Source organism: Ornithodoros turicata, unplaced genomic scaffold (genome assembly GCF_037126465.1).
Source record: "Ornithodoros turicata isolate Travis unplaced genomic scaffold, ASM3712646v1 Chromosome56, whole genome shotgun sequence".
NCBI classification, from domain to species: domain Eukaryota; kingdom Metazoa; phylum Arthropoda; class Arachnida; order Ixodida; family Argasidae; genus Ornithodoros; species Ornithodoros turicata.
Window position 1 is genome coordinate 924,406 of NW_026999384.1, and position 11,690 is coordinate 936,095.

Consider the following 11,690-nt stretch of genomic DNA (forward strand, 5'->3'; position numbering starts at 1 on the left):
GAGGTACCTGTACATGGTCCCCATTCGCACAAAGCGCCCGCAAGACGTAAAGAAAGCCTTCCAACGAGTTTTCCGTCACGGAATTCCGAAGAATTTGCTCACGGATCGCGGGAGCGAATTTTGGGGTTCCCCAGTTCGCCAGTACTTTCAGTCGCTGCTAAATCACTATAGCACACAAAGCGGCATGAAAGCGGCCTCCTGTGAACGCGTGCAGAGAACAATTAGGGAAAGAATAGCCAGGCATTTCACTAGTACGGGGAAGTTTAATTATATCAACGCGCTGCCGAAGATAGTGGCCGACTATAACGACTCGGTACACTCTGTCACGGGCGAAAAGCCGAAAAACGTGAACGCCGGAAATGAAGTAGCTCTGTTCAACAGATTGAATCGTAAGACGACCCCGCGCGAGAGCAAGTATAAATCAGGGGACCAGGTGCGGCTCGCGTTAGACCGCGGCGTGTTCGCCAAAGGCTACGATCAAAGGTGGACGGCCGAAGTGTTCGAGGTGTCGCGAACGAGAAAGACCGATCCGCCCGTAGTGTACGTGAAAGATTCGACGGGAAAAGAAATACTGGGATCATTCTACGAGCAGGAGCTGCAGCCAGTCCACCATCTTTCCTCGTACGATAAGCGACTCATATCCGCAGTGATTAGAAAGAAGAAAATTAACGGGGTATTGCACTACTTGGTTCGTTGGTTCGGATACGCCAAAGATCACGATTCTTGGGTGCCCGCCAACGATGTCAGAAAATGAATTTTACGTGTATCTGCTCTCGAACGCCAGCATGGACCTGTACCCGTCCAACACGTTGAATGACTTCACGATCGCGTTAGATAAGCCGCTACACCTGGATGATTCGTACGTCGTCGGTCTAGAGGGATTTTCCATTCCCAACAGCTTCCTGAACGTGAACCAAGCGCCTGATAACCTGATAACGCTATCAACGGAGAAGTGGCAAACGAAACAGCTCACGTTCGAAGACACGGACACGCTACTGAATAAAATATTCCCCGAATATGGGATAGAGTGGACTTACGAGGAAGATCACTACGTGTTTAAGCTACCGTCGCGCGTGCGCTCGGCGAAACTAATCGACAGACCGCTGCATCTCGCCTTTGGAATCGTCGACATCGATGGAGATCACCGGGAGGGCGGTAAAGTACGCGCCGTCCCAAACGTGTTACCGCTCGCGGAGGAAAGAGCCGTTATGATGCGAGTTCGCCGGGTGATAGTGATCAATAACGATCTAATTTTAGAACCCCGATCGCTCATTACCGACACATTCAACGAATTCTTCAGAGCGACGAACGATACAGAATCACGGGTGGAATACAAAGACAACACTTACTCGCTTTCTCTCCCGACGAATTTCAACTTGTCGACCGAGTTCCTGGACCTCATTCAGGTGAAGCACATCCACGTTGAAGGATCCCGAAAGCACATCACGTGTAATCCCATAGTGAAGACGTACCGCATCCACATAAACACTCGAGAGACGGAAAGTCGGCGCATTTCACTTCCACCGAATTACTACGAAACACCCGAAGCTCTCGTGAGCGCCATCCATGAGCGTCTGCAGCCGGAGGCTTCCCTCACGTACGATGCATGGGCGAGGAAGTGTTCGTTGAGCTTGCGGGAAAACGTGTCGCTTACATTATCCGATTACTTTGCGTACCTACTGGGTTTCGGCGCGAAAACCGTATTTACGGAAAACGATACGGGCGTCGACGAAGTGACCATAGATCTTCCCATTAACTGTATTATGATATACACGGATCTCGTCACGCCCTCCGTAGTGGGAAACGGGCGGCATCCGATACTGAAATTAATTCCATTCGTATACGATAGAACGAAAGAACAACTGAGTTTCAGCTTTCTACCCGTTCAGTATTTTAAGTTAGTGCAGCGCGAAATTTCCTCAATCACCGTCTCCATACGCGACGACACCGGTCGCAAGCTACCGCTACAAAATCGCGGTAGATCGACGCTGACGCTGCACTTTAAGCATGTACACTAAAGCGGTACCAATCTACGGATTTGGCGTTCCGACGGTATACAGGTCGCACCTGTACCAGAGGGGAGGCAATTTCTTTTCTCAGCTCGGGCGTTTCGCTATTCCACTCTTTAAACGCGTATCGCCCTACTTAAAAAAGACGGCTGTTGCGGCCGCTAAGCGCGTGGCCAAAAATCTGTCGGAGGGAGACTCTTTCCGAAGTGCGCTTAAAAGATCGGCGAAAGATACGGGCCGTGAAATTCTCCGCGACCTCGGAGGGGCTGGCGGGCGAAGAAAGAGGAGAAAACCGGACGTCTTCGACGGCATAAATCACGCCGGTTGCGCGGCCACAATTTAGTTGCGAGATGGACACGATTAACGTCGTACATCCCGACACTCCTCTGTTGGATAAGTCGGAAACACAGTTATTTTCCGTGCCGGGAACGCAGTGGCATATACTGAAGGGGGAATATGAGGTATTCTACCCGGTCGCTGACATATCCTCCGTCATAGAGTTCCAGCTTTCGAATTTGGGGCACCACTATCTCGATTTGAACTCCGCGTACATAGTGACGAAAGTCCGCATCGTACGTGACGATGGTTCGCTACCGGAAACACAGGCTGGCGATCGGACGACCTACGACGAGGTCTACCCCGTCAACGCGTTCGCCAGCTCGCTTTTCAAGAACGTAGCCGTCTTCTTGAATCAGACCATGATTACGAATAATGATTTGTATAGCTATAGAAGCTACTTGGATATTTTGCTTCACGCCAGCACCACGGAGCAAAATACCGTGCATAAAGCAGGTCTGTACACGCAAGAAGAAGCGCGTCAAACGGAAAACAACATTCGCGCTCGTGGACCGGCCGAACGATACAACCTCACACGTGGCGGCAAGACCATCGACCTGGTTTCCAAGATCAACTCGGACATTTTCCTGCAGCCTAAGCTACTCATATCGGGAGTGGAAATTAGGCTTGTTTTTTATCAAGGCTCCGACGCGTTCCGCATTATGAAGACCGACCAGGAGCAGCACACGCATAGAGTGGAAATCATGAGTGCCACTTTGTACATAAAGAAAATCACCGTGTCTCCCAGCCTATTCCTCGGACACGAAACGGAATTGCAGAAGCGCAAGGCTCTCTACACACTGGCCGGAAGTGAATCGCGTATTCGTTCGCTACCAGTTGGCAACCTGGATGCATGCCTGGAAGATTTATTTCCTGAGAAGATACCGTCTAAGGTGGTGGTCGCATTCGTGCCCACCCTAGCCTACCAGGGAGCATTCAATCGGGACCCGTACCGATTCGTGAACTGCGACATTGAGTCGGCGACGCTCACCGTGAACGGGACGCAGCGAATAGACACGTTCGACTTCAACAATAACCTGAACCACCGAAGCTACTTCAACCTCCTGGAGCAGCTGTGTGAGAAGCACGTCTCCTACGAATACGACCACTACGTTGGAAACAAGTTCCTACTGTACTACGACCTGGATCCCGATCAATCCTCCGTCCACCTGTCACCGATCAGGCGTGGAAACGTTCGTCTGCAACTCAAGTTCCGACGTGCCTTGGCCGAACCCACGACCGTATTGATACTGTCCGAGAGTGTGCGAATTATGTCCATCGATAAGAACAGGAACGTCACACTGGATTAGCGATGTTCGAGCAAGATATCGAGAGACTCCTGAAGTACAACGATTACACTTCGGCACTCTTCCGCGGTGTATACGCTCGAGACGATCGTCTGCCCGCACTGGATAGACCGGGTATGATCGTGGTGAACACCGATCGGCGACAGCAAGCTGGGGAGCACTGGATTTTGTACGCGAAAATGAAGGATGACCTCATCTACTTTGATTCCTTCGGATTGCCGCCCATCGAACCCGAGCTGAAACGCCTCACCGTCGACGAATATAATGATGTCTGTATCCAAAGCCTGTATTCTCCAATGTGTGGTGTGTACTGTTGTATCGCGGCGACATTGTTGGCGAAAGGGAAATCACTGAAGAGCATTGTATCCCTGTTTTCCGATAATCTCGCCGCTAATGACCTAAAATCAATAAAGCTGCTAGAAAAGTTGTTTGTCGCTTAAAAACGCCTGGCGTCCTTTATTCTCCCCCACGCGAACGCATAGAACACACTGTTTTTACCGTCGTGTTTTATTAACTTTTTGTTTACATGGCGCGTCGCTGGCCTCGACCAGCGACGGCAAATGGTTGCTGTTGGTCGTTCGTTTGCGGCGTGATAGACAGCAACCCACGTCCGCGACCCCTTCCGCGCTGCTCTTCAAAATAGCTAGGTGGAGGCGGTTGTGGTTCACTATAGGGAGGTGGTAATGGAGCCTCCTGGCCTCCCACCACAAGAACACGGATATGCGACCCTTCCGGCAAACGGTGACCACAGGTTGGGCATTGCATCTGAAATATGCGCGCAAGTCTATAGCTATTGGAGTGAAAATAAGTTGGTACTCACTGTTGCTCTTTCGGTGGTGAGACTGCGGCGGGTAACGCGAACCACCCCCACCGAGTATAAAGATTTACAACTTCGCGAGGGGAATTTTCTTTTTTCTTCTTTTTCTTCCGGATAAAGCGCGTCGTTTCACTTAGCGTGAACCCCTCCTCAACAGACAACTACGATTTATAGGCATTGGCTGGAAGCGTTTATTAAGCGGTAGATGATAGCGCGAAAGAAAAAAAAAAAAAAACATACATGGCTTCGAAGCGGTGCTCCTCATATGCGGCGTGAGCAAAGCTGTTGGCTGTGATGGCACTCAGTAGAACAAAGAGGAAGGCGTAGAAGCGATGTTATGACCGATCTATAGTCCAGCTATGGTTGAGCACAGAAGAAGAAGGTAGCACGTGCACTTGATGGCTCAGCTGTCGGGCGGTGTTGGTGGCAGCATCGGCGAGAGCGCATTCAAATCAATGCATATATATTCCGGCTCCGGCGAGGGCTGCAGTGGTGGCTGTGGTGGTGGTGATGTTGCGTCCCGTACCTTAGGTCCGATGACCAAAACGCGGAAGTGCGATCCTTCCGGTAAAGGCCGAGAGCAGGTTGGACAGTTCATCTGAAACACGTGAAAAAAAGCTATACCCATTGAATGACGTGTAATCTATTCAGTACTTACGATTTCAGTCTCGGGTGGTTGCAATCGGGTGAGCAGTGGATGAGGTGTGGGCTCACGAGATCGTTTTTGTAGGCAACCCCTCCTTTCCACGCTCGCGCAACCTTGTTTCGTCTGAATGCGCAAACTTGTTTTGAACACGCTGAACGCACAAAGTTCGTGATGGTTGTTTATGTGGTGCCGTGATATAAAAATGTGGATCGTCTGCCGGCCTTCTAGGTTTTGAAACCGAAATCTGTTTACACCGTCTTGACAACATTTTCTGCGACTGAGCTCGCCACGGAGTTTAGTCGTGAAGTACGTTTTGATATTGGACAGGTGGCCCCATGGCGACCCAGTTCCTCGGAGAAACCTTGAAATATTTTTTTTTCGCTTGGGTCCGATGCGCGCGCGCGCGAAGGACATTTGGAAACTGCATAAGCGAACCCTTTGTTTTTGGCGCTTGTTTCGGCAATGAGCGGGTGGGCTCGTAGGGATATTTTCCTTCAGATAGACTTGTCTCATCAAGCACAACAGTTTACTTTTGGTTTTAATACGTGTGGCCTCGGAAAACATGATTTACGAGGTGACCCAGTTTCTCGTTACATCACCTTGACACAACATTTTTTTCGCTAGGGCCCGCCAGGATGGGTGGAAGTGCATTTTTGATATTAAACAGATGGCACCGTCGTGTTGGGGCTTGTCTCAAGGTGACCCAATTTCTCGTTACATTACCTTGACGCAACTTCCCCGAGAATAAAACAAAGCTCACCATTCTATAGTATAAACTCATTTCGGCCATGAAGCGCATTTTGATATAAAACAGGCGACCCCAACGTGTTGGAACATGCAACCGACTCAAGGTGACCCAATTTCTCGGAGAAGACCTATTTACATTACCTTGACGCAACATTTTCTTCGACGGTGAATGCTCACCATTGCGGCCGCGCGCGCGTTCTGATATTAAACAGATGGCCCCCAACGCGGTCTCATCCTCGAGGTGCCACATGATTTACGACCGCGTGGAAACAAGCGAGCCCCGACGTGTTGGCGCATGTAGCGTGGATGCCGGTTTATAAGCCGCGCGATCGCCTCAGGGGGGGAACAGTCTGCTTTCACTCGCTTCACAAGTAAGTTATTCCCTCCTTTACTTGTTGCACGTTTCTTACTGATGCGCGTTTATTTTCAGTGCCTCGGTGTGTGTTCTGCTTTTTTGATCCTCACGATATCGAGGATGAATCGGACGACGACGACGATTCTCGGGACGGCGCACCTCCTACACTGCCTGCTCACGTGATGCGATCTCACCCCGACGTGGATACATCCTTCCTGCCCTTCTTCCAGACTGACGCCGCATTTAGAGGTATCGTCAAAAGATTCACGCTATTGGCATCTGTTCACGATCAGGGAGTAGAGGATTTGCGACAATATTTAATGAGTCACTTTCACGATATGCTCGCCATATTGAGAGCGCAAAGAATACCCTTTAGGTTTTGCATTTGTTCCGATGTTTTAATGGTGAGGGAAACTCGGGGGGAGATAACCGCGCACATAGCCCACTTTATGGCGTTTGCTCGCGAAGTCCACAGCGATGGAGCCGTCGCGAATACCCTAATGGACGCGATTCAGGAGTCCATGGGACGCGTAGAAAATTATCAGCGGGAAGGGAGCGGGTTCGTGTCCACCGACGTCCAAAAGGTTCAAATATGCATTTCCGCGGTGAAAACTAAAAAATTCGGCTGCAAAGGGGCACTTCCCGATCATTTGGCTAAACGCAGGAACGTGCTGACGAATATTCATTTACCAGCACATAAGGAGGGTGAGTGTTTTAAATACAATACGCTTGCCCTCCTGCACCCGCAGGAAAGTAATTCGTGGAAAAAATGTGAAAACTATGCCGCGGAGTACTGGTGGCCTAGTCGCTTCCCCGTTTCCTACTCTGATCTGGACGAATTCGAAGATAAAAACAAGATATCCGTGTACGTATACGAGTACGTCGATCAGGGAGTGCACGTGTCGCGATCCCCAAAACTCGAGTATGAAAAGAAAATTCACTTATTGGCTGTAGATGAACATTTTTTCGGAATCAAGTCTCTCGAGCGCTTACTGATGAGAGACAACAGGCGTTTCGTATGCGAGCGTTGCACGCGCTCTTTTAACAAGGAAGAGAGCATGGCGAAACATCGTCGCCTGTGCGCGGACGTAAACGAAATCATATTGGAATTTTGCGAACCGGGCAAAAACTTTGTAGAGTTTACTAAAATACAGTACAAGCAGCAGTACAACTACGTCGTCGCGTTGGACACGGAGAGCGTACTCGCGCCCAGTGGTGTTGGCATGCAGCGTCACGTCACCTCGAGCTTTTGTGCCGTGCTCGTACGCACCCACGACTCGAAGGTGATGCGCATCAGGGCGCACCACGGTGAAGATTCCGCGAGGCAGTGCGTCAGAGCTTTGATGGAAATGCGGGACGAGATGATCGCCCTGAACGCCTGCCCCGCGGAAATGGTGCTGAATGATGAGCAACGAGCGCGGCACAGAGCTGCCACCCACTGCGCGTACTGCGGGCGGGAGTTCGCGCAAGATGTATCCCGTGTCCGGCACCACGACCATTCCAAGCGTTGTACTGCCGGCGAGACAAATTACATCGCGACGCTGTGCAACCCCTGTAACGTAGCGTGCACGACGCGGGAAAAACTGCCCATCATGGTGCACAATCTGGCCTACGATTTGGCCGGACTACTGCGGGAATTTCACCTTCTCGGGTGGAAGCGAGCTCCCTTCATCGTGGCCAGTTCCATGGAAAAAATCCGATCGTTCGAAATTGGCACCTTCCTATTCAGAGATACCATGCAGTACCTAAATTCGTCGCTGGGAGAGCTCGTGGAAACCGTCAAATCCATGGGGGGCGCAGAGGCGTTCCAATGCCTGAAGCAGGTATTTGGAGACGACTACGAAATTTTGCTTCGTAAAGGTGTATTCCCGTACAGCCACGTTAGCTCGTTCGCGGTCTATGACGAATTGGCTCTGCCGGCAAAATCCGCCTTCCGAAACGATCTGACGGGGGAGGATATAAGCGACGAAGACTATCAGTACGCGCTGCACGTATTTGAACGTTTTGGATGCTCGAATCTGAGGGATTATAATGCATTGTACCTGAAAACGGATGCCCTGTTACATGCTGACGTAATGCAGCACTTCCGGCGCCTGTGCTACGACGCGCGCGGATTGGAATTGCTTCATTGTGTTTCGCTGGCATCCTATTCGTGGCAATGCGCTCTAAATTACACGCGGGCAAAATTGGAGCTGATCATCGCCGAGGACATGTACCGGACCATCGAATCGGGTGTTAGAGGCAGACTCTGTCAGGCGAGCAGGCGTCATTTACGGGCTAACAACCCGCTGTGCAGTGGCTACGATCCCGATAAAGAGGAGGTGTACATATCGTACATAGATTGCAACAATCTTTACGGATTCAGTATGATAAAGCACCTCCCAGTCGGCGATTTCGAATGGGTCGAGGATTTTAGCTCCGTGGATTTTATGCGTCATCCCACAGATTCGGACGTGGGATACGTGTACGTGTGCGATTTGGAGTATCCAAAATCTATCCACGCGCTGACGCGGTACTTCCCCCTGGCTCCCGAGAAGGCGGTCGTCCCGAAGGAATGGCTCTCACCATTCCAGCGAGGGCTCCTCGAAGAGTTAATGTATCAGCCGGCGAACAGCAAAAAGCTGCTGCTCACGTGCAAGGACAAGGTCGAGTACGTGGTTCATTACGCGCTGCTCGCTCTCTATTGTAGACTGGGCATGCGGGTGACAAAAATTCACAGAATTCTAAAATTTCGTCAGGCACCATTCCTGCGTCCCTACATTGAGGACAATGTTGCCAGACGCGTCGCATCGAGCACGACGTTCGAGAAAAATTTCTATAAAATCTCAAATAATGCGGTCTTCGGGCGTACGTTGCTAAATAAATTTAATATGCGAGACATTCGAGTAGCCTTCGATGAGGAGACGGCGAGTCGCCTCGGGAGTCAGGCGGAATGCGCGCGAATGGAAATTTTGTCCCCCGATTGTGTCATGTTCGAAATGCGCAAGAGAAAAGTGCGATGCGATTTCCCCCTGCAGATTGGCTTCACGATTTTAGAACTGAGTAAGTTAACCATGTACTCGTTCTATTATGAAACCCTGCTGAGCAAGCTCACTTGTCCGGTGATTACCTGCTACTTTGACACGGATTCTCTGATCCTCGGCCTATTCTGCAAGGACTACGAAGATCAGTTACGCGCGATCGCCGACGACCATTTAGACTTGTCTTCCTTCGATCGTGATCATCCACTGTACAGCGAGAGGAATCGCGGTAGACTTGGCGCGTTCAAAAGTGAAACGGGTAGCGTACCCATCGAGGAAGTAATATGCCTGAAAGCCAAAATGTACTCCATCAAATTAGCCGGGGGAAAACAAATTGCAAGAGCTAAAGGGGTCAAAAAGAACATTGTGCGCAAACACCTCCTCCATGACACGTACCGCGATACCCTATTCAAGCACGCCAGCGTATCGCACGAACAGGTGTCAATAGTGGGAAAGAAACAGTGCATGTACACCATCAGAAATGTGAAGAGAAGTCTGATGGCGTACGACGACAAACGATATCTCTACAATGACGTGGACTCCTACCCGTACGGAAGCTGCGAATATGGTAAGCTCGAGTGGATGACGTAGATAGCGAGATTTCACCTGGCGTTCTTTCCCCCGCCGCCGCACAGATAATGCGGTGGATGAGTAGGAGTAGCGTCATTTGACCTGCGTCACTGGAAGGATGTGGTACCTCGTTCTCTTCTCGCTCGTCTCGTGCGCACTGGCGTTGGACGCCGGCAACTGTACGGCGAGCATCAAGCTGGAGAAGGATAAGCACACGTACGCGCACGAATGCCCCGGCGACATCTTGGCCATCAGAGAGTGGCACGTGGTACCTATGCGGTCCGGCATTAACCTGGACAGGAACGCTACTGGATCGTTGCGTACGTGCCTTCACTCGCTGGACGTGAGCGACAGCTACGAAGATATCCAGTGCACGCGGAAGTGCCAACTCACGGAGGACGAAATTTTTCTCAGCCGCTGTCCCGGAGACGTCTACATGATCCGTCACTTCCGTGGAACCATGCCCAGCATCAAGGGAATCAACCTCTCCAAAACTGCCATGCTTTTCCTCAAACATGTACTCAATAAACGTTGAAAGGTATTTTTTTCCCTGTCTGTTCGATCTCATAGAGCTATCTGAGATAGGTTAGAACCATCTGAAGCCGCCGCCGCCGCCGCCGCGCACCGTCTGGTGGCGGGCCAATCGGTATAAGTTTGAACATCTGAGATAGGGCCGCAACGGGCCGTCTGGTGAAGGCAGTGGCGGCGGCCTGGGGGGCTGGGAGAGTGGCTTAGAATGGACCAATCAGATGGGTAAGTTTGGACATCTGAGATAGGGCCGCAGCGGGGTCGCTGCAGCCGCGCCTGGACCAATCAGCGGTCGCGCCGGCCAATCAGCGTGAAGCCCGCTGGGGGGCGGGGTGGAGTCAAGTAATGAACATAAACGGGCGGGGGCGGAGCTATGGTGAACCAATCAACGCGCGCGCGATCAGTAGCGGTGGCCAATCAACGGGCGCGCGGAGCCAAGTAATTAGCATGAAGGGGTGGAGCTACGGTAAACCAACCAATGCTCAGTCAAGGCTTAGCATGAGCCAATCAGCGTGTGAAGTGGGGGCGGAGCCAATTAATTAGCATGAAGGAGCTACGGTCAACCAATCAAAGATCAGTAGGCTTAGCATGGGCCAATCAACGTGTGAAGTGGGCGGAGCTAATGGCGGCCAATCAGATGGCTTTGGATTTGGCTTGTGTTGGCTTAGAACTGGATTGTGTTGGCTTAGAATCGGCCATCTTGGATTAGAAAAAAGAGGCCGTTATAGCGCTCGGTTCTTGTGCCGCTCGGTTCTTATGCCGCTCGGTTCTTATGCCCCTCGAAAATTATACAGTCTATGTCTATACTACTACGGTTGCTTAGGCCATACTTGTTTGAGTTGGAGGTAAATGACAAGCCATGTCGAGTACTTCGGGACAGCGCCGCCACAATGGACATAGTCCACCCATCGTATATTAACCGCGAACACCTCACTGGTGATGTAGCCTGGATTAAGCAGGTGGTGGAGGAGGAAAGTGTGTGCCTCCCGATAGCTTCGGTGACCATCAAGGGTCCTTTCGGAGAAATCCGCACGGAGGCAGCGGTATCGGATAATTTATCGACGAATTACCCGTATTTGTTTTCAAATCGCTCTGCGAAACTCCTGCGTGAGAGAGGCTTAAAACTGGAAAACAGTGTGGTGCAGGCGCTCACTCGAGCGAAAGCCCGAGAATTATCCACTCAATTTTGGTATAATGAGACCAAGATAAACCAGCGAGGGCAGCCCGATAGCGATAAGGCGATACCTTTACATACCTGCCAACTTGGGAACATCCGAATTAGGGAGATTTGAAAAGCGGGGGGGGGGGTACGTTTGTTGTCAAATGGGCTTGCTATCTGAAGAAAGCCGATGTTG

General features: G+C 51.0%; 1 protein-coding gene across 1 annotated transcript; it reads left to right on the forward strand.

The window, feature by feature from the left end:
* Positions 1-6,851: 6,851 nt before the first annotated feature.
* LOC135374421 (uncharacterized) lies at positions 6,852-10,348 on the forward strand. The gene is made up of 2 exons (XM_064607382.1): positions 6,852-9,805; positions 9,873-10,348. The coding sequence occupies exons 1-2, from the start codon at positions 7,213-7,215 to the stop codon at positions 9,890-9,892; spliced, it is 2,613 nt and encodes an 870-aa protein (XP_064463452.1). The 5' UTR covers positions 6,852-7,212; the 3' UTR covers positions 9,893-10,348.
* The last annotated feature ends 1,342 nt before the right edge of the window (positions 10,349-11,690 follow it).

Excerpts from the sequence above, each read along its gene's own strand:
- LOC135374421 (XM_064607382.1), top strand. The coding sequence starts at position 7,213 with ATGAGAGACAACAGGCGTTTCGTATGCGAGCGTTGCACGCGCTCTTTT. Across the intron at positions 9,806-9,872 it reads GTACGGAAGCTGCGAATATG|ATAATGCGGTGGATGAGTAG; the intron begins GTAAGCTCGAGT and ends GCCGCCGCACAG.